This window comes from Rhynchophorus ferrugineus, unplaced genomic scaffold, assembly GCF_030347505.1.
Source record: "Rhynchophorus ferrugineus isolate W39M unplaced genomic scaffold, kcgeb_rfMv2 rfM4, whole genome shotgun sequence".
NCBI lineage: Eukaryota > Metazoa > Arthropoda > Insecta > Coleoptera > Curculionidae > Rhynchophorus > Rhynchophorus ferrugineus.
The window spans coordinates 29,552,028-29,573,270 of NW_027472583.1; the positions used below are offsets into that span (position 1 = coordinate 29,552,028).

The 21,243-nt window shown below is 33.6% G+C and overlaps 2 protein-coding genes across 5 annotated transcripts in view; one reads left to right on the top strand and one right to left on the bottom strand.

The window, feature by feature from the left end:
• gukh (NHS actin remodeling regulator GUK-holder) overlaps positions 1–3,577 on the bottom strand; it is a 199,744-nt gene extending 196,167 nt beyond the window's left edge. For all 3 annotated transcript variants that reach the window (XM_076402670.1, XM_076402671.1, XM_076402669.1), the window contains exon 1: positions 3,006–3,577. In XM_076402670.1, the coding sequence (XP_076258785.1) occupies positions 3,006–3,294 (289 nt within the window). In that variant the 5' untranslated portion in view covers positions 3,295–3,577. The remainder of the gene's footprint in view (positions 1–3,005) is intronic.
• A 6,794-nt stretch (positions 3,578–10,371) lies between these two features.
• Positions 10,372–19,722, top strand: LOC143195488 (venom carboxylesterase-6). Of its 2 annotated transcripts, none has more exons than XR_013005543.1 (11): positions 10,372–10,486; positions 10,674–10,819; positions 12,282–12,393; positions 12,444–12,629; positions 12,685–12,870; positions 12,923–13,113; positions 15,842–16,010; positions 16,075–16,259; positions 16,309–16,459; positions 19,278–19,398; positions 19,584–19,722. XR_013005543.1 is itself a non-coding variant. In XM_076402703.1 (11 exons), exons 1-11 carry the CDS (start codon positions 10,444–10,446, stop codon positions 16,862–16,864), a joined length of 1,662 nt encoding a protein of 553 aa, XP_076258818.1. In that variant the 5' UTR covers positions 10,372–10,443; the 3' UTR covers positions 16,865–16,926. The 2 variants fall into 2 exon arrangements, 1 of the variants encoding a protein (XP_076258818.1); XM_076402703.1 differs by lacking the exons at positions 19,278–19,398; positions 19,584–19,722 and adding exons at positions 16,516–16,618; positions 16,675–16,926.
• Positions 19,723–21,243: the final 1,521 nt, after the last annotated feature.

A 21,243-nucleotide genomic window follows, 5' to 3' on the forward strand; every position in this document is an offset into this window, starting at 1 on the left:
AGAATTGGGTAAAAACATTAGCGATTAATTAGTTATTCGAGTTTGATTAATCAATCATTTTCATGTCATCAACAGAGATAAATATGTCAATATTTAAGGAAACGGTATTAAAATTAGTATCGCCTCCTTAACTTCTATAAAATTTAAGTAATTTCCAAAATTATAAGGTTACATTTTCTCTATTTACAACACTCTAGTACTTTTTTCTAATATATTATAATTGTGATAAAGCTTAACCATGTCATAGATGACGTCGAATATACTGCTAAATGCAGCTTATAAAAATGGAGCGGATTTTTCCTTCTCATTTTACCACAAGTCAAAAAGAAGCAGAATTCTTCCTGATATGTCGGAACAGATAACCGAATCAGTCTACGTCAAACATCTACAAAATGTTTCAAAACATTAGTGATAATAATTAGAGGTTACAAACCGGCAAACACTGTAAATCAATTTATAAATCAATGCGGCAACATTTCGACGTACTGATATCATACATATTGACGACGTGCATTGACTGTTTTATTGGATAGACTATAGCTCCTAAACCGGAAATTCTGATTCCCTATGGGATGTTAACCTTTCGTAATTGATGCCCATTGAATCTACTGACTGGCCAATACCGACTAAGAACTCGTCAGGCATTAAACTTCAAGACAGCAACGACAAAGATGATTGTTCTTCGTCAACTACCACACTCTATGCCATCATGTATAATAAATTATTCATCTTGGTAATCATCACTGAGTAACAAACTTATGATACAAAATCTACCAATATTTAATTTATGATGAATGTTGAAAATAACGTTAAATTTACTACTAGATAAGATATTTCGAGATTAGATAAGATCACCACCCATTCAATTCAGTAATGCAGGTGCTCCATTCGCCTCAATTCCAAGGATCTCGCGAGTTCGAATTCGACTTCGGACATAATTTGCTTAAGAAGCAAAATTGCTAATCTCAGCTACTCAACTTTGGTTTAGATTTATAATTTTTTGAAATTGTTGAGTGTTGTACCTGAAAACATGTATTTGCGGCATGCATTACTTTTCATCATTCATCATAAAAATTTTATCACCAGGCTCCATCAGACTAGCACTTTTTGCATAGATAGCACACGCTAGCCTTTGCCGATTTCGAATATATTCAAAAATAGCTCAATTAATGGTTTAGCTCAAAGAAGACAGTATTATAAATTGCCTGAGAGACGGACAAAACGTAGAGAATCAGTTAACCAATACTTACTATAAATAAATACATTTAACTATGCATTTCATATGACGTGTTTTCTTTAGCGAAAAATCTGAAAAGGAATTACCGACATACCTGGTATATTGTATTATATTGATTTTTAAAGGAAAAAATTACCAAATTCATGCTAATAACCTAGCACATTGTTAGGAAATGTGGTACCTGATGACTTTGACCTGATGAATTGTTACAGATTTTCCTTCATGCTTACATTATACTTAAAGATAACTTTTGAGTGAAGAGGAGTTCAAACAATTGATTAACAGCAAGGGAAAACAACAAAAATATCCAAAGTTAAATGGCTTGGACGACCTTAAAAATATAATATATAACATAATATTTAGAAGAGGAACGTTACAACCAATTAGTTGGATCAGAAAAGATCATTTACTGGACAAGCAAGCAGGAAGTTATCTTACGGCTTGACAACGCTTATCACCTTGACAATCTTATTACTCCGATTATCATATCTTCCAGCCAAAGCAGCATATTTAGAGGACACATTGTTTAAAACTCAAGTTTTGCAAGTGCAAGATTATTCTTTATCATAACAACATTGCCTGGCGCCAAGTCATAGATAACAATCAATGAGTTCATTATTTATTTTTTATATGAAATAAATTTGTTAAAAAATGTAGAAATTGAATCATACACAATGGGAGAATACCGACGTAAAAAATTATGGTAAACTAAAAAACTATTAATCATAACTTGGTGAAAACTAAAGCCAAACAAATAAACGTCTCAGGCTGGTTCGACGATATTTGATACTGTAAAGATATTGACGTGATAAACCAGTTAAAAGTCTTCGAAAACCAAGAAAAAATAATAATGACAACTTGATGAATACCAAAGTAAAAAAATAGATGTCTAGGACAACGTCAACTCGGACAAATATTCAACAAATTCAACAAGTGTTTAATTTATTCCTAATATGATAACACTCTATGTAAAGCTAGTCACTTGATAACGGCAGTTATCTCACTTTTATAATTATCTTCGTAAAATACGTTACGCTTTATTTTAGCGCGTGTTCTATTTAGTAAAGATAGCAGGTGCTGTGATAAAATAATAAAATAACTAGTATATCGTTGCATATATCAATGCAAACATGATAACAATCCAACAGTTTCTAAGAAAATTGCATATTTAAAATATCATGTGTAATAACAAAATAATCAAACGTGTTATAGAGAAAAATAAGTGAAATATATACAAAATGTGTTAAAATAGGATTTTTTAGTATTTAATTGTAGATGGATACAGAAACAAAAAATATATTATACTGTAAATATAACTTCATGGTTGTTAGTGTGTAACTTTATCAATCATATTTTATTTTGAAATGCCTCCAGATTTTTAAGTAAAAAATATAATAAAAGTATTGCAATATAATTTATATGTTATTAAAAAAAAGCGTAAGGGTATAGTCGCTCTAAATCTCCTCGCGTTAATCAAAACTTTTTTGAATAAAGTTTAAACGAAATTTCTTGCAGACCCTTGTTTATATCAAAACAAAACTTTTTCTTCCTTTAAAAGACAATTTATCATGGCCAGTTGGCTTTTAGCTGCATCATTTCGGACTGCAGGAACTGCTATGACCGCGTAATATACCGAGATCTTTATCTCGGCGTGGGCAATTTAAGGAGATTTAAATGACATGAACGTCTCTGGAGTACCAACAAAACTGTTATATTATTTGTCTGGTAGAATTCGTCAACAATCAATAGTAAAGTTATTTCAACTTACGAACTGGCACCTTCCTAGGATCAAACTTCTCCACTTTCTCCCCCAACACAACCAGCTTGGCTTTGACGTCTTCGCAACGGCCGTAGATCAGCTTCAGCTGCCCACCCAGCTCCTTGAAGATGTCGTCAGCGGCCGCAGACAGCGAGGCCAGCTGTCTGAGCGCACTGCACAGGGTGAAGTTGGTGACGGCTTCCAGTTCACCATCCTGAACACGAGCACTACCGTCCTCGCGAAACAGTTGAACCCGGGACAACAACTTGGGTTCGACCACCCTCTGAACGAACGGCATGATGAACGGAGCAACGGACGATGATGCAGGTGGGTAATGACCATCACCAGGTGGTGGTGGCGGTTTCTTAAGGAGATGGTGGGCAGTCGCAATTGAACACTAAGTCACTAATATCACTCATGGCTTACCACTGAACAGTTTCACCAGGAACGGACACTATATCCAGTTGCATTTTTCTGATGCAGAAACTTTTGCGGTTACAAACGCGATATAATAGACGGAGCGAAAGGTATGGGGAAAACGGCGACGCGTTACCGAAACATACAAACGCCGGCATACGAATGACGGGTCTCCGAAGAGCGTGCCTGAGCGGTCGGTTCTTTTGAATAGGACGAGGCGCTGTTGCCAAACCGTCATCATTTTCTAATAATTGAACGAATTTCTTTTAATTTGTGTATATATTGTAAATAAAAAACATTAATACTGCATTTAATTAATGTATTGCAAAAGCGCTGAATATTACTCACATATTATTTAATAAGTACACACATTTTTTATTAATTGTCCAACTTTACGAATAAACATTACAGCAATAAAACAATATTTGTACTTATTCACGGATATTGAATTATTGACGCCTGTATAGTTATGGTAATCATATCATTCCATTATTCAAACCAAAGTCACAATTAAATTGGAAATATAATTAGGAAAAATAACATTTTTAATGTTCAATATATCTTTACAAAATACTTGGTATTAGTTTGAGCGTTATATGTCATTTAATTTGTTCATAGTGTCCAATTTTATCAGCTCCTTATAAGAATATTTTTTGATTTTTAAATCAGATTTTTTTAATTACTTTTAGTCGACTTTTGTCTAAATAAAATTTTATTTTATTTGCGAACAATTAACGATACATATTTTTTATCTGATATATATCCTCTAGCACACTTTAAAATAGTTTCTTTTTCTTAGTGAACCTCCTCTTTGTACTTTTTCGCTTGTGGGAAAAATTGGAAGGAATAAAGAATACTTATGAATTGAAAAATATCTCTTTGATCTCCCTAAAAACAATATATCTTTCTTTTTAACGATCCTTCATGGTCGTGAATTGGTCTGGACCGACGAAAACACCTTCCTTCACCTTTACTTCTGAGAGTCATAGAAAATTTGAAGCAATCTCTATCTTTGGGAAATGGTGTTACAAATCCCTTCAACAATCCAAACTTTGTGTACAACGATGATAAAAGAACTTTATGTGGAGGTACCTATGTTTCTTGAAGGACATTATTTTCATCAACTTTAAGCTCCTTCAGTGGCAAACTCTTGGTGATTTGCTCGGTTTGTGATATCCCATAGACCCAAAACACAAGGGAATTTGTGTGTAAATCCAGTTTGTTGTCCAAACAACATGCAGAACAATTTAAAATAGCCACACACCATGGTCATCATATTTTAATTTGCGAAGAAGCAATTCAAAGTTTTTTTTTTGAATCTATGAAAAGACGTCAAATCGTAGTAGATCGTAGTAAGTATTATATACATGACAAAAGTATCTTATTCTAAATTTTGCTCTGAAACCTACATATGTCCATTGATCAGACTGGATGGTAACAAACGTTGTATTCTAGACATTTCACTGTTCATTTAATTTCACTTACATTTAACGGATTGGCAATTACATTAGGGTGCACTCACACTCTTAACACCAACACTTTGGAAAATACTTGCTATAGGTTCTTGAGTGATATGCTGTATCACTTCATTAGAGACATGGTACGGAGCGTTGATGATAACAGAAACACATTATTTTGCCTTTATAACTATTAAAACATGAAAGAAATATTTTATCTTCACACTTTTTGTGACACCTTCATGTGCAGGGTTGTTGCATAAGTGATGGAGATGCCTTGGAAGAATTGTCTTTAATACCGTGATGATGCACTCGGAATATTTACTAGAAGATCACGCGGTAAATAAAAAATGTTATCTGAGCAAATTCTCAAAAATACGAACACACTAAGAACAACCACCATATTCACCTAATATGACTCTGGTCGACTTTTTAAAGACATTTTTCGGTAATGTTCTCATTCAATTCAGTGCCACTCCCTCCATACGATATTTTAAGTTCGGGAAGTAGTCAAGAATCTGACGGAGACAAGTCAAGCAGTTGAGAATTGTCTGTTGGTTGTTGGGAATGATATATCTTTACTTTTTTTTATGAATAAGTCCCTCCGATCGGATGGTATGTGAGAAAGCGATAAAAGAGATCAAGATCCTTAGTTTCTCTCTGTTAAAACGAATGGATTTCAGACAAACGATGCATAACACTCAATTAGTGTTGTTTTCTAACAAAGAAAAATGAAAACACGAAAAACTTTTGCGCCTTCTATCTTTATAGTACTATATTATAGTAGTAGATAGCCAGATTGTTTTGATATGAACCGTATTTCAAAGTTACTTTTATGAGAAGCATCTCCGAAATAAAATACATATAGAAATAAAAATTGGTGATAAACTTTCTGACAAAAAAAAACACCGTTGCATAGCACTCAAATAGCGTTACTTTCTAAAAATTAAATATGAAAACACAAAAGACTTTCACGTCTTAGTATTTTTTTATAGAACATTTTTATAGCCAGATATTCTTGATATGAATTCTATTTCAAAATTACTTTTATGAGAAACATTTCAGTGAGAATAAAATGAAAAAATCATAGTTTATTGGCTTAATAAAAACCCAAAAAAGATTCATTTGATGGTGGCTGTTAACTATATTATTATATCGGAATATTACAAGAATAATACAATTTCTACAACTTTTTCTATCAGGAAAAAACAGTAATATATTAATTTTTAACACACTAATTTTAAATTCGGATAAATTCTTTATTTTCGGATAAAATAAAATCGATTTGACAACGTGGCTTCCTCGAAATTTATAATTCTCAAGACACCTTTCGCTACAATATTTAGATTCCAAATGATGCACAGCCATTCGCCGAGAAATGATACTTCTTCCTATGCGTTTCCTGTATTTATAACAAATTAAAAGATCTAATTTCATTCATGTCACGACCGCACCATAGACGTTACTGTGATTGACATATGCGAGAACATATTTGCGATTAAAAGGCTCCACAGGTGTTTGTAATTTCTTAATTGGCTATTGTTGTTAGGTATTTTGAACATTTAGGTGTCAAGAATGTAGTATTCACTAGTATTTTTATTAATTTTGATAGATTTTCTGTTAGTTATTCATAAATACTAACTCACGGGCTGAAAAGTCACGAGCTTAACACATAGCTGGCTCTAGTTTTATTCGATTCACCGCTTTTTCAGTTAGTAATAGCCTTCAAAAGAAAGGTGTTAAATTCTATGATATTTTACTCATAAGTTTGGGAGTTATTATGCTAAGAGTGACACTACTTGTTATTTTCAAAACAATGGATCAAAAATAATTTCGTGTTTTAATTTTGCACTGCTTCTTGATGGGAAAAATTACCGTTCAATCCAAAACAATGATTTGAAAAGTGTTTGAGGACTGCGCTCCGTCAGAAACGATAATAAAATATTGCTTTCCTGACTTCAAAGGTGGTCGTAGATACACCGATGATCGAAAAAAATCCACAAAATCGTTTTGAATGATCGAAAAATGAAGTTGCATGAGTTAGCTAACATCGTAAAGATATTAAAGAACGTATTGGTTTATATTGCATGAGCATTTGACTATGAGAAAGTCCTGTTCAAGGTGGGTGTCGCATTTGCTCACTGTTGACCAAAAACAAGAACGTATTGATGATACTGAGCAGTGTTTGGCCATGTTTAAATGTAATTAACCGGAAGTTTTGCGTGGATATGTGGCAATAGATAAAATATGGATCCATCACTTCACTCCGGAGTCAATACGATCGTCATCAGAGGGGACAGCAACTGGTGGCAGATCTATTTTGAGGCAAAAGATAAATCGTTCTACAAAACTGGTATTGAAATGTTAGAGCAGCGCTGGAATGATTTTGTGGCTCTTGATGGAGATTGCGTTGACGAATAAAGCGTTTGCGTTGCGTTTTCTTTGTTACACCAGGGACTTTTCAGCTCATGTATTAATTAAAAGTTTGAACAATAGCAGCACATTATGTTTTTTTATATTTCAGACAGTATTTGATGTAGTCCTAGTACATTAGAAGTATAAATTAAAAACCGTAGTTATTTTTCAAATTTTAAAGAGTTACTACATCAATTTATATAATTATATATTTTAAATATTACATATTTATTCGAGGATTTACTGTTCACCATAATCCTGGCCCACTTGCGGGTACTGCTAAGACTGCTACTTAACCAGACCGTCTGAGATTGAGTGGAAAAGATAATGATCCGAAGGAGCAACACCTGAAATATACAGAGGGTACTGTAAAAGGTTCCATGTTAGCGTTTCACAAAACAGTTTTACCACTCGGGCATTTTCATGTAACAAGATTAATTTGCTATGTCTTTCTTGATATAGCAGATGTTTTTCCTTTAATATCCGGCTCTCAATAAGAAAGCTTCTCTTGCGAGTCCCGTGAATGTGAGTAGAAGAAAGCCCAGTATAACATAGAATGAACTTCAGCGACCCATATCTCGAAAACTATACCAGATAAATTGAAATGCTGGCCAGAGTGGTAAATAGCGGGTCTTATAGCTTTCAAAAAATCTTGTCTCGTGAATAGTTTTCTCAGTTTCGCTGATTTAGTACTTGCAGAGTGAAAAAAACCCAGTATAGATACAAAATGAAATTTGGCGACCTATGTCTCGGAAACTATAAGAGATAACAGGTCAATTGAAAAGTCCCGCGCCTACCATAGTAAAACACATTTTTTGCCAAAATTAGTTCTTTCATTCAACATAATTCCCTTCAAGGGTAAAACACTGATTATACCGACCCTCCAACTTTTCGATATCAATTTTGTAGTACGATTTGTCCTTGGCTTCAAAATAGGCCTCAGTTTCAGTGATCACCATCTTCATTCGACGAAAAATTGTTCCGATCGAGCGTTCTTTTGTAATCTGAGAACAGGAAATAGTCACTGGGGGCCAGATCTGGAAAATACGGTGAATGAGGAAGCAATTCGAAGCCCAATTCATGAATTTTTGCTATTGTCTTCACTGACTTGTGACACGGTTCATTGCCTTGGTGAAGCAGCACTTTCTTTTTCTTCAAATGCGGCTGGTTTTCGTCGATTTCGCCCCTCAAATGGTCCAATAACGCTATGTAATAATCGCTGTTGATTGTTCTTCCTTCTTCAAGGCAATCAATAAAAATTATTCCATGCGCATCCCAAAATATAGACGCCATAACGTTACCAGCCGACTGTTGCGTTTTCCCACGCTTTGGAGCGGGTTCATAGTGTGCAGTCCACTCTGATAACTGTCGATTGGACTTCGGAGTGAAATAATGGTACCATTGTAGGAATGTTCGTCGGGTCGGTCGGTCGGTCGAAATGTGTGGCTGCCGCTGCGATTATTTGTCAGAACACTCACTACTATTTTTGGAAGGAATTTGCACGGGAACTAAAAACACTGGTTGAATCAAAGTTGTTTATTTTAACTTACGATTAATACATGTGGTCGATGGGAGAATTGACAGGATATTAGGTTAAGGTGAAGGAAGTACGGTAGCGCTGTGGAAGTGGTACTGTTACAGGGGGACGGTGATAAGAAAAGAGAGCGAGACGTCGTCGTGATGGCCTTTTATACTCCAGAACTGCATGGTACCAATCCACCGGCGTTGCCAACCTTTGTAGTTGTTCATGGTGAATTGGTGGTGGCCTAAAGGGTCGTGGCGGTCGCCACACCATGTTTCATCGATTGTCACATATCGACGCAAAAACTCGGATTTATTACGCTTGATCATCTTCAAACACTGCTCCGAATCATCAACTCGTCGTTGTCTTTGGTCAAAAGTAACCTCGCGCTGCACCCACTTTGCACTGAGCTTTCTAATACCTAAATATTCGTGAATGATATGATGTACACGTTCAGTTAATATCTTTAGAGTGTCTGCTATTTCATTCAGTTTCAATTTACCGTAACTCAAAATCATTTTTTTAATGTTTTCGTCGGTAACAACCTATTTTCGGCGTCCACTGCGTTCACCGACTTCGGTGTTCATTTCACCACGTCTAAACTTAGCATACCAATCCTGGTTGATTTTCGCAGGACAGTGTGCGGAAACCCGGCATCAAGCCAAGTTTTTGCTTCATCTGTATTTTTTCCGTTAAAAAGCAACATTTTACGCGAAATTCCTTTTTATCAATTTTTTTCAGAATAACAAAAGTTGCTTCACTCAAAATGCTATAATTCACAAACTAATGATCGGACAGCTGTTAAATTTATACACGCATCTTTTGAGGGTTAGGGCCAACTGAAAAACATATGGATTTATCTCTAGTAGCGCCATCTATGTGTCAGACCGGGACTTTTCAATTGGCTTGTTAAGTGGAAATGCTTTCCAGATTCGTATAGAGTTGAGCTAGTAGGTTGGAAGCCATCGTATACGCAAAAAGAGCTTCGCGTCCTGAATATTTGGGTTTGTCATAAAGGTACAACTATGTGATGTAAGTTGGAGACCTGTAAGTAAAACATCAATGAACATCTCTAGACTTTAATTTATATGGTAATCAATATTCGTCTTTTTGAACCATTCCCAATATTTTTATCGATGTAATTGGGATTATTGTCGAGTAAAGCTCTAATATAGGTAAGGTTATAGTGGATTTGACAATAATCTTCTTGCAACAGTTTCGTCAATTTCACGTCCTTAACCTCCTTTAGTACACTATGATATTTCTTGGCTTCCACATGGTAATCCCCTGATTTAACTCTCTGACCATTCCTGTAACTCGATAGGCAATAGTGTATCAGTTACATTTTTCAAAGTTATCTTCTCAACATGATAATTTTGCATCTGTTACTCACTATTATTGTGCTTTTTAATACTAATTTGCAACAATATGTCGTTCAATTTGTGCAATTAACTAACAGCTGAACATAAATTTAGAATCTACAAAAATTTATAATATCCCTGGTATATATTTTTAGTTTAATTAGTTGTTATTATATGCCCTCATTTAAGATTAATAAGAAAACATTAACAAAAATCGGTGATAACGCACTATATTTCCTCAGTGCGTAACCGGTGACAAGACTGTAAGCAACAATATGTGGTCAATAAAACTCTTACTGCTTTGCATTTTACTAAAATGTAAGTAATATTAGGCAGGCACAAAATGTTCTCTTTCGTGAAGTGATTTCAGATAATAATGTCTCTTGTACTTATTTATAGATTAGTTGGGAAAGAATTCCATATCATAATCTATTAATAAATGTGATACATTATTTTACTTTTAAAAACAAAATTTAGTATTATTTAATTTACATTGATTTTTCAGCGTGTACATCAAAGTCTCCACCTCGTGTAGGAACACCACTGGGTATAATAGAAGGTACTATTGACACCACTTTCAAGAACAAAACGTTCTTTCAATTTGAGGGTATACCCTATGCCAAACCACCGATAGGTGAACTAAGGTTTGAGGTAGGAAAAAAGTGTTATTTAAAAGTTAGTATAAGTTTGAGGTGTGAGAATAATGTTATAAGATAATGTATAATAATGTATAATGATTATGAATTGCTTCATACATAACTACATTCATATCAAACCTAGCGTAAAGTTATTTACTATTTATTATACTTTTATCAATTTTGTAAATAACAATCTTTATCAGTTTATAGGTCAATCCAAAAAGTCATAGGTCAAGTTTCAAAGGAACCTGTCGTTTGAATCTTAACGAATCGATTTATCAACTTCCTTGATTTTATTGTAAAACAAGAGAATTAGATGAGGTATCTGACTGATTATCAATTCCGCTTCTGTCTCTTGAAAAGTTGATAGCATATATTACATTATTAGGTGAGAAAAAGTTGTAGAAAATGATGGACATATTTTGATTAATATGTATTCTACCCATTCTTCTTAATAAATGTCTGTTAATAAACATCAGAATACATGAAAGAAGCTGTTACTATAGGAACGCAACTTGATACCTAAAAACCGATTCATTTAAACATCCAAATAGTTTAACGTCAGTTTTCATATATGTCTAAATGAAAAACAACAAATATGTCTCGATTCGAATAAGCTTTGTTGTTGATATTTACAATTTAAAAAAATGTTCTTTTCTTGTAATCTAACACATGGGCTAAAAAGTCTCAAGCGTAACAATAGAAACGCATTTTTTTAAAATTTACGAGTCACACAATCATTCCAGCGCCGCTCTAACATTTCAATACCACATTTGTAGAACCATTTATCTTTTGCCTTTAAATAGGTCTGTCACCAGTTGCTGTCCACTCAGATGACGATCATTTTGATTCCGGAGTGAAGTGATGGATCCATTGTCACACGACGCAAAAATTTCGGTTTGTTACGTTTAAACATGACCAAACACTGTTCAGAATCACATGTTCTTGTTTTTGGTCAACGGTCAGTAAACGCGGCACCCACTTTGAACAGAGCTTTCTCATAGCCAAATGCTCATATAATATAAAACCAACACTTGCTTTTGATATTTTAACGATGTTAGCTAACTTATGGAATGTTACGATCATTTAATCGATTTAAAACGATTTTGTAGATTTTTTAATGTTTTCTGGTGTTACCACCTCATTTGGACCTCCACTACGTTCTATATCCTCGGTATCTCTACAACCACATTTGAAGTCAGCAAACCAACGTTTTATTATTGTTTCTCATAGAGCGGAGTCCTTATAGTACTTTTCAAGCCATTGCTTCTCTTGAATGATATTTTTCACTATCAAGAAACAATGCAAAATTAAAACACCAAATTGTTGTTGATCCATTTTTTTGAAAACAACAAAAGTAGTGTCACCCTTAGCACAATCACTCGTAAACTTGCCCATGTGTTATGTTGTTGTATCTCAAATTTAATTCGCTGTTTTAATAATTATACCTAACGTTTTAACACCAAAAAATGTAGGACCCACAAGATCCGGAAAAATGGAGCGGAGTACTTAAAGCTACAGTGGTAACACTTTGCCAACAATATCACCAATACAACGTCGATGAATCCGGAAATTACGTCACTGAAGGTCTTTAAGGCACCTATTAATTAAATTCATGTACTAACATCAACTTTTAGGAGACGAAGACTGCCTTTACTACAACCTGTATACCCCCAGCTTGAACCAATCAGCTAATTTAGACGTGCTGGTATTTATTCATGGCGGGGCCTTCATGTTCAATTATGGTGGTTTTTGGAGACCGAATAATATCTTGGACAAGCCTCTGGTCTTCATCACTATCAACTATCGTTTAGGACCATTAGGTTTGTTGCTAATGAAAGGTTATCTGTTTTGATGTATGTGTAATATTATTTATAGGGTTTCTGAGTACCCAAGATGATGTCATACCCGGAAATTACGGCTTGAAAGACCAGCAAAAAGCTCTAACCTGGATTAAAAAGATGGTCAGATATTTTGGTGGTAATCCGAATTCTATCACCATCCAAGGCATGTCTGCAGGTGGTGCCAGTGTCCAGTTACACTGTATTATGCCAGGATCAGCTGGTAAATATCGCTCATGAATAATACCTTCGATATTGAAACGTTTTACGAGTAGGTTTGTTCAACAAGGCTATCATACAAAGTGGGTCCGCTATAAATAACTGGGTTCTGATGGATGGCACGTTAGAGAAGACGAAACGCTTAGCCGACTTGATGGGGTGTCCGTCGAATGATTCAGTCCAGCTGAAGAAATGTTTGAAAAGCAGAACGGGCCGGCAAATCGTAGAAAGCGTCAAATACTTTCATGTAAATACATTTTCCATTTTCATATTTCTAATGCTTGCCATTATTTTTCGGAAGGTTATATATATATATATATATATATATATATATATATATATATATATATATATATATATATATATTACAATCATCTTTTCTCATTTTTATAATAATATTGAGTGTAGCTAACGAAGTCTCAATATGTATTGTTTAAATGAATCCAGGTCAACCGGATATTTTTCCAGAAATATTTGAATCCAATCAGTCCAAAAACTTACAATAGGAATCTAAGGTTTATTGTTTTATTAATTTGGCGGTAATCGACATACAAAATACACAATCTCTCGTCTAATTGTACAGAACGATGGTGGTAGATCCAAAACTCATACATAATGTAATCATATTAGTTATTTACAATGTTGGATTCGAACGTGTTTTTGTTGTCTTTGCTTCTGACACAATACAAACATTCACCGAAAATATGTTCGAAAACTATATCATGTATTATTGCAACGAATTCGAATACTGATTATACATCGGTAAGATGATATAGTCTTCACATTTATTTATTTATTTAATTTTCTGGATGATTTCTAATCGTTAATTCTTATTAATGATGTATATGGTCAAAATAGATAATCTTTAGTTCTATATAATAGTATATATTAAAAAGTATTATCTAATACGAGTTATACCGGAAGTTCATTACCGTTTTTTTCGAAAAAAAAACCACAAGAAAATAGGAAATTGTATTTATTCAAGTATTGGCCATTTGATTCTATACATCTTGGCCATCCTTCAGACAATGTATGGATGTCATCACAAAAAACTGTTTATCCTTTGAGCCATTTTCTAACTTCTTCAAAATTGGCAAAGAGCTGCTCTGCAAGCGCGTGTCCCATTAATGCAAAAAGTTTATAGTGAAACGGGGCAAGATCTGGAGAGTACGACGGGTGCGATAATATGTTCAATCCAAATGCTTTCAATGTTTCCTTGACTTGTTTTGCTTATGATCACTTTACCATGTCTTCGGACCGATTGCATGTATCATATTTTTTTGCCGGCAGTGATTAAAAGTAGTATTTATTACTACTAATTATCCAGTTAACTTAATTATTACCTTCTTGTAAGACTTCTTTATGTAGAGACATTACACAACGAACATACGAACAACTTGGTAGATTAATTGAATTTTATTACTACTAACATCTTCATAAGTAGGTTTTGATTTTCTGTAAACAAACATGTAGTAGACAGATAATTTTATATGTACCTGATAAAAACAATGTTGGATATGCATTTACCCTAATACCTGTTCGTGAAGGAAGGGTAATTCTAAATTTTTCACTAAAATATCCGTGACAGACTTATTACTATTATTACTATTTACTTAATCAACCCATTTTTGGAAAGGAGCGAGATCATTCTTGGGAAAACGATATCTAATTTCCGTAGAAGATTTTTACCCCGGTACACTACATCTTTTACTACACTGACGCATTTTCATAAATTTTTATATTATTACTCCATAATAGTTAATGTAAAACAGAAAATATACACAACGTAAAACGAAGATTTCTTGATCTAAACAAAAACCTAAACCTTCAAACAACAAACTTAAAATGGACGCCCATAGAAAATGCCGACTTCACACAATTTGATAGACCAACCACGTTCCATGTTAGTGGCGGCACCAGCAATTTAAACTAGCCAATCACAATTTGCAATCGCAGCGCTACCGTTGATTGAACTAAACAAAACATTTCCCCAAGGTCGCTTATAACGTGAAATTTCTATTTTTTCTATGGCTTTATGTTAGTGCAAACAAATGACATATGTGTCAAATCATAACATTGCATATTTAAGCTTAGCGACATCTGTTAGAAAAACCAGTAATGACCGTTACACTTGGTACATTGATATATGTACCAGGTGTAATGTATGCATTAAAATGCGTTTTAAGTATCCAACTAAACAACCTAACCTAACTATTAAATTCGATGCTTTTGACGTCTCTGCTCAAAATAACAGTCTTCCATTTACTATTTTTGGGTCACTCTGTATATAAAGTGGTTAATTATGGAACGTTCAAGGTTGTTCTGTCATACTTCAATTATTGACTTTAGTTATAACGAATGAAAAGTGGTGATTTTAATGTTGATGAAAAAGAATCAAAATTTTCAAAGACCTGTTGAATTATAAGACTTATTAGATGAAAACCCATCTCTTTCAAGCTTAAAAAACTTTTATATATAGAAGTTGATCAATCAATTGTGTCCAGAGGTTAACATACGATGGTAAAGTTCCAGAACTTTTGAACCAGCACACGGCTTTGATAGACTGAAATTGGCGACTTTTTCAAAAATTTATAAAATTAATAAGGTACACCTGGTAACATATTCGGAGGTACGGATATAGTAATACATGTTATAATTGAGTATTGCCAATAAGTAAATATATTGATCAAAAATATAAATATATTGATCAAAAATATAGAAGGCACAAAACAGCACCAGTGAAATGTCTATGAAAAATGAAACAAGAGCAAGGAAAAACCACCAGCTCGAGATTCATGTATTGCATCTGAAATATATCACATTCCTGCAATGTATTAAGAAATTAAATAATAATGTTGTATACATAAATATTAAAATTTTTACCAGTCAAACCAAAGTCATCAAAATATTATGTATATATGTAAATACTGAAAATACCTTTTTCCAAAATTAATATAAATAACCTATCCCTTTAGACATTCCAATATAACCCCTTCTCACCATGGGCTGTCGTCGTCGATGGCAACTGGGCCTCGAATCCCATACTCCCAGAGCATCCACTTAATCTTCTAATGAAGAAGAAAATCCATGACGTGCCAGTGCTTGTCTCCTTCGTAGGTGGTGAAGGATTATATCCAGCCAGCGGTAAGCAAAATAATTGAAAATAATTACTACTATGTCTCTTAGTTTTTACAATATTTATTTTTAGCGATATATAAAAAAGAAATATATTTAGAAACCATCGATAAGAGATGGAATGAGCTAATCCCCCATATACTCATGTACAATTTCACAGTCGATCCTAAATTAATGGACACAGTATCAGCCAGTATTCGCAAGAAATATATGAAGAATCAACCAGTAGAACGATCAACGTTCGAGAATCTCGTAGAAGTAAGCACAGACTGCACACTGAAATGGATCTAAACACCAAGTTTTGCAGGCATGTGGTGACAGAAACTTCTTAAGCGATATGGATAAAGCTATAAAACTGCACAGCGCAGGAATTGATTCGCCAATGTGGTTGTTTCTGTTATCTTATCGAGGCGACGCAGACTGGGTCAAAGTAGATAAATTTCAACATACTCGAATAGGTAATGATCCTCGATATAAAGTAACGTTTTCACACATGTTATAATATTTTAACCAGGGGCGGGACACGCATCTGACATAATGCATACCTTCCGAAAAAATAATGATGCACCCATTACCAATATGCTAATAGACATAATATTTTCCTTCATCAAATACGAGTAAAACCGAACCAATCATAATTACGAACAGACAATGCTAAATTAACTAATTTTAGACACCCAGGCCTACTTGATCAATGGATAAATGTCTCTAAAAACCCTAAGGATCCTCTAGACTATGTAACGATAGTAAACCCAAACGAAATTGCCTTATCGAAGTCTCAGTATATCGGACAAAGGACATTTTGGGATTCCCTGCCAATAATAGAAAATGAGAAGCTTCTAAACATCACCTTGAACTTCTAATTTTTCTATAATATTGTTCATAACTTACTAGTCGAAATATATCAGTTATTTTGCTAATTTAACAATTGTTGTACACCGCTGAAATTAAAAAGTTTATTCGATAGCTAAGGAACGTAGTTCGGAAGAATTCAATCAGTATATCCAGAAAAATCACAGCTTATCAAATATAGTCTGTTAAAAGTTATTTTGTACATATGTCATCTAAATTTGTGACATCAAAACGTCGCAATGCTGCAGCATCAACTCTGAGTTTTAATTCAGTTTGGCTGTGACATAAAACAAAATTCCAATCTAAATAAAATAATTGAACAGAAATGTTATCAAATATAATTTATTTTAACAATATAGTACATCTAAAAACTACAGTTAGTTATACAGCCACAATAGTATCCACTCTTATCACTATTGCTTTGAAGAATTTTGCATAGGTCTGACAACTGAACGACTTTGAAAGGCCCATTCGGTTACACGTTCGAACTAATCAGACAGCATTGTGTCTCTTTGTAACTAAAAAATATTGTCTGATTCTAAAACGAATTTACAAATTGCGGCAGGCAATACATTAAACATCTTGATGACGTAACATATCAATTGAAAAGTCCCCGGCCTACCATAGTAAAACACATTTTTTTGACAAAATTAGTTTTTTTTATTTAACATAATTCCCTTCAAAGGTGACACTGACTATGGCGACCCTCCAACTTTTCGATACCATTTTTGTAGTACGATTTGCCCTTTGCTGCAAAATAGGCCTCAGTTTCGGCGATCACCTCTTCATTCGACGAAAATTTCTTCCTAAGTATTCATTTGAAATATGAGAACAGAAAATAGTCGCTGTGGGCCAGATCTGAAGAATACAGTGGATGAGGAAGTAATTCGAAGCCCAATTCATTTTTTGCCATCTTTTTCACTGACTTGTGATACGGTGAATTGTCTTGGTGAAGCAACGCTTTCTATTTCTTCAAATACGGCCGTTTTTAGGCGATTTCGTCCTTCAAACAGTACAATAACTCTATGTAATAGTCGATGTTGATGTTTCCTTTTTCAAAGTAATCAATGAAAATTATTCCATGCGCATTCCAAAATACAGACGCCATAATCTAACCAGCTGACTGTTGCGTTTTCCCACGCTTTGGAGCGGGTTCATCATGTGCAATCCACTCGAATGACTATCGATTGGACTTCGGAGTGAAATGATGGAGCTATGTTCAATCGCTTCCATCCATTGTCACATATCGACGCAAAAACTCGGGCTTATTACACTTGATCATCTTCAAACACTGCTCCTAATCATCAACTCGTCGTTGCTTTTGGTTAAAAGTGAACTCGCGTGGCAACCACTTTACACAAAGCTTTCTCATACCCAAATATTCGTGAATGATATGATGTACACGTTCAATTGATATCTTTAGAGTGTCTGCTATTTCATTCAATTTCAATTTACGGTCATTCAAAACCATTTTGCGAATTTTTAAAATGTTTTTGTCGGTAATAACCTCTTTTGGACGTCCACTGCGTTCACCGTCTTCGGTGCTCATTTCACCACGTCTAAATTTAGCATACCAAACCTTGATGGTTGGTTTTCCTGGGACAGTGTCTGGAAGCTCGGCATCAAGCAATATTTTATCAACACGCGAAACTCCTTTCTATATATATTTTTCCCAATAATAAAAGTTGCTTCACTCAAAATACTATAATTCACAAACTAACAGCTTCAAATTTATACACACATCTTTTGAGGGTTGGAGCTAACTAAAAACATATGAATTTAATTCTGGTAGCGCCATATATGTGTCAGGTCGGGGTCTTTTCAATTTACCTGTTACAAATGAACTATAGATTAGAAAGTACAGCTTAATAGCTCCAAATATATAATATCTTCATATAACATATCATAATATCTTCATATAATTCGCCTAAAAATACATCCCATCATAGAAGATTATTTTTCAAACCTCAAAATTAAGCAAAATCATCTTTTAAATGCTCCGAAACCCAATCAGTGAACAAACGGTGTTAACTTATAATAATTATCTTTCAGCTCCTAAGTCAGTTGGATCTTTTAAGAGCAAAGGTACAAGTCCCAACACAAATTTCGCCAAGACATCGTCTCATAACGTTTTTTTATGTATTCTGATCATTTTGTTCACCTTAAAAAGATATATATTAAGAAAAAGACAAAATTGGTACAATAAATATCAATACAAATAGTTTCCATCATTGTCTGCATCATTATCATAAGGCCGAAAATAAAAATGTTGTCTTAGACAACGATCCGGTTATCAAAACATTTTCCTATCATAAAAAGATATGTCGTTCAATTTGTCCCATTGATGTTGCAAGGTTTCTGCAGTAACAATATTTATTTATGTGTTCTTGATCTAATTACTTTTTATTTTATACCCCCTTTTAGATAAGAAGGCACAAAAATCATTGATAACGCATTATTTATCCTCATTGTTTAATTGGTGACAAGTTAGCAAGCCACAATATGTCGTCAATACACCTCTTATTGCTTTTTCTTTTACTAAAATGTAAGTAACGTTCGATAGATAGAAGTTCTTTTTTGAGAAATGATTTCAGATAATTATTTCTTTTGTAGTTATTTATAGATTAGTTGAGAAAGATTTAAATAATATAATCTATTAATAAATATGACATATTATTTTAATTTTTAGATCAAGAGTTTAGTATTATTTACTTTGCATTGATTTTTCAGCGTGTGTATCAAAGTCTCCACCTCGTGTAGAAACCCTACTGGGTGTAATAGAAGGTACTACTGACACCACTTACAAAAATAACACATTCTTCCAATTTGAGGGTATACCATATGCCAAACCACCGATAGGTGATCTAAGGTTTGAGGTAAGAGAATATAAAATAATGTGATATGATTATAAATTAGTTATAAATATATATCAACGTTACGAACATTTATGTAATTATATAACTATATTTATCTCAAACAATATATGTTTATGAACTTGTTAAATATAAACTTTTATCAGCTTGTAGGTCAATGACAAAAGTTCGTGATATAGTCTATAAGTTTCAGAAGAATCAATCATTTAAATTTTAACGAATTGTTTAATATTGATCGCACAATAATTTACTTGGTTTGTTTCTAAAATAAGAAAAGTAGAAATGTATTTCCTGGTTGGCTAATTCCCGTTCTACCCCTTGGTTGATCGTGAATATTAGCTGATTGCATCTATTTGATAATTGTTTCACCTTTTACAGGAACTTATTGAGAACAATTTGTACTGCTGTGTAAAACAAGCAATGCTGCGTCGATCTGAACAAATAGTAATAATCTATATATTGCGATATCATTGCTTGGCAGGCAAAAAAGGATGGTTTTCAGTCACGTACGGTGGCTGATGATAAAAAAATTATCTATAGTCTATCCAAAAAAATTATGAACATACGTCACCTGAATTTATGACATCAAAACGTCGCAATGTTGCCGCATCAACTCTGTGTGTTATTCATTTTGTCTTTGACATATAACAAAATTCTAATCTATAAATAAAATAATGAAACAAAAATGTTATCAATTATAAATTATTTTAACATTATAGTTCATCTAATACATATATTATCGAATAATTTAAATTACAGTTAATTATACAACCAGAATAGTTTATAGGCTAGAGTTGTTTAATTATATTAACTCTTTTCCTCACTACCTATGAGGTAGAGTAGTAACAGTTCGTAGATGTCTTTTTTATGTAGTATTATTCCCTGGAGGCCTAATATACCTAATTATCAATTGTATATCCAAGTAATGTATGTTATTTTCATTAGAGAGCATATTTACATTTTTATGTTTAGTTCTTGTTTCCTTTGATGGTGTATTTCCTTGTGAAGTCATTTTGGTATCACTGTATTTTTTTGTTTTTTTTTTCTGTTACTACCAGTGCACACCATTCTTGATAACATTAATAACAGTATTCTCCCTAATGTATTTACCATATATACAAAACAGTTAGTATTCATTCTCTCCTCATATATACTAACCTAATGCTCATGTATAATTCTGACTAATAACATACATATCTATGCACATGTCATATTCATAGTCTATAGTCTATAATAAACTTCTTACAGTTATCGTATATTAATTATATACTCACCTTTAGTAATTTCCACTCTCATCACCCTGTCTTGGAAATTGTTACCATTGAGTCGCAATCCCATATTAAGAAAGTTTAATTCAAGTGAATAACTAAGCTGTTAATTTCCAATCTATCTAACATTTGTTCACAATTTCACCTTTTGTCAATTTCTTCTTCAATCTGCCTAATCGAAGTCATCCCAACCGAAGGTGTTATTAACCATTCCTGTTTCCAGCACAAACAACAATACATATTATGACT

Coding starts and splice junctions, on each gene's coding strand:
- LOC143195488 (XM_076402703.1), top strand. CDS start 10,444: ATGTGGTCAATAAAACTCTTACTGCTTTGCATTTTACTAAAAT. Junction 10,487..10,673: donor GCTTTGCATTTTACTAAAAT/GTAAGTAATATT, acceptor TTGATTTTTCAG/CGTGTACATCAAAGTCTCCA. Junction 16,460..16,515: donor ATTTCAACATACTCGAATAG/GTAATGATCCTC, acceptor TATTTTAACCAG/GGGCGGGACACGCATCTGAC.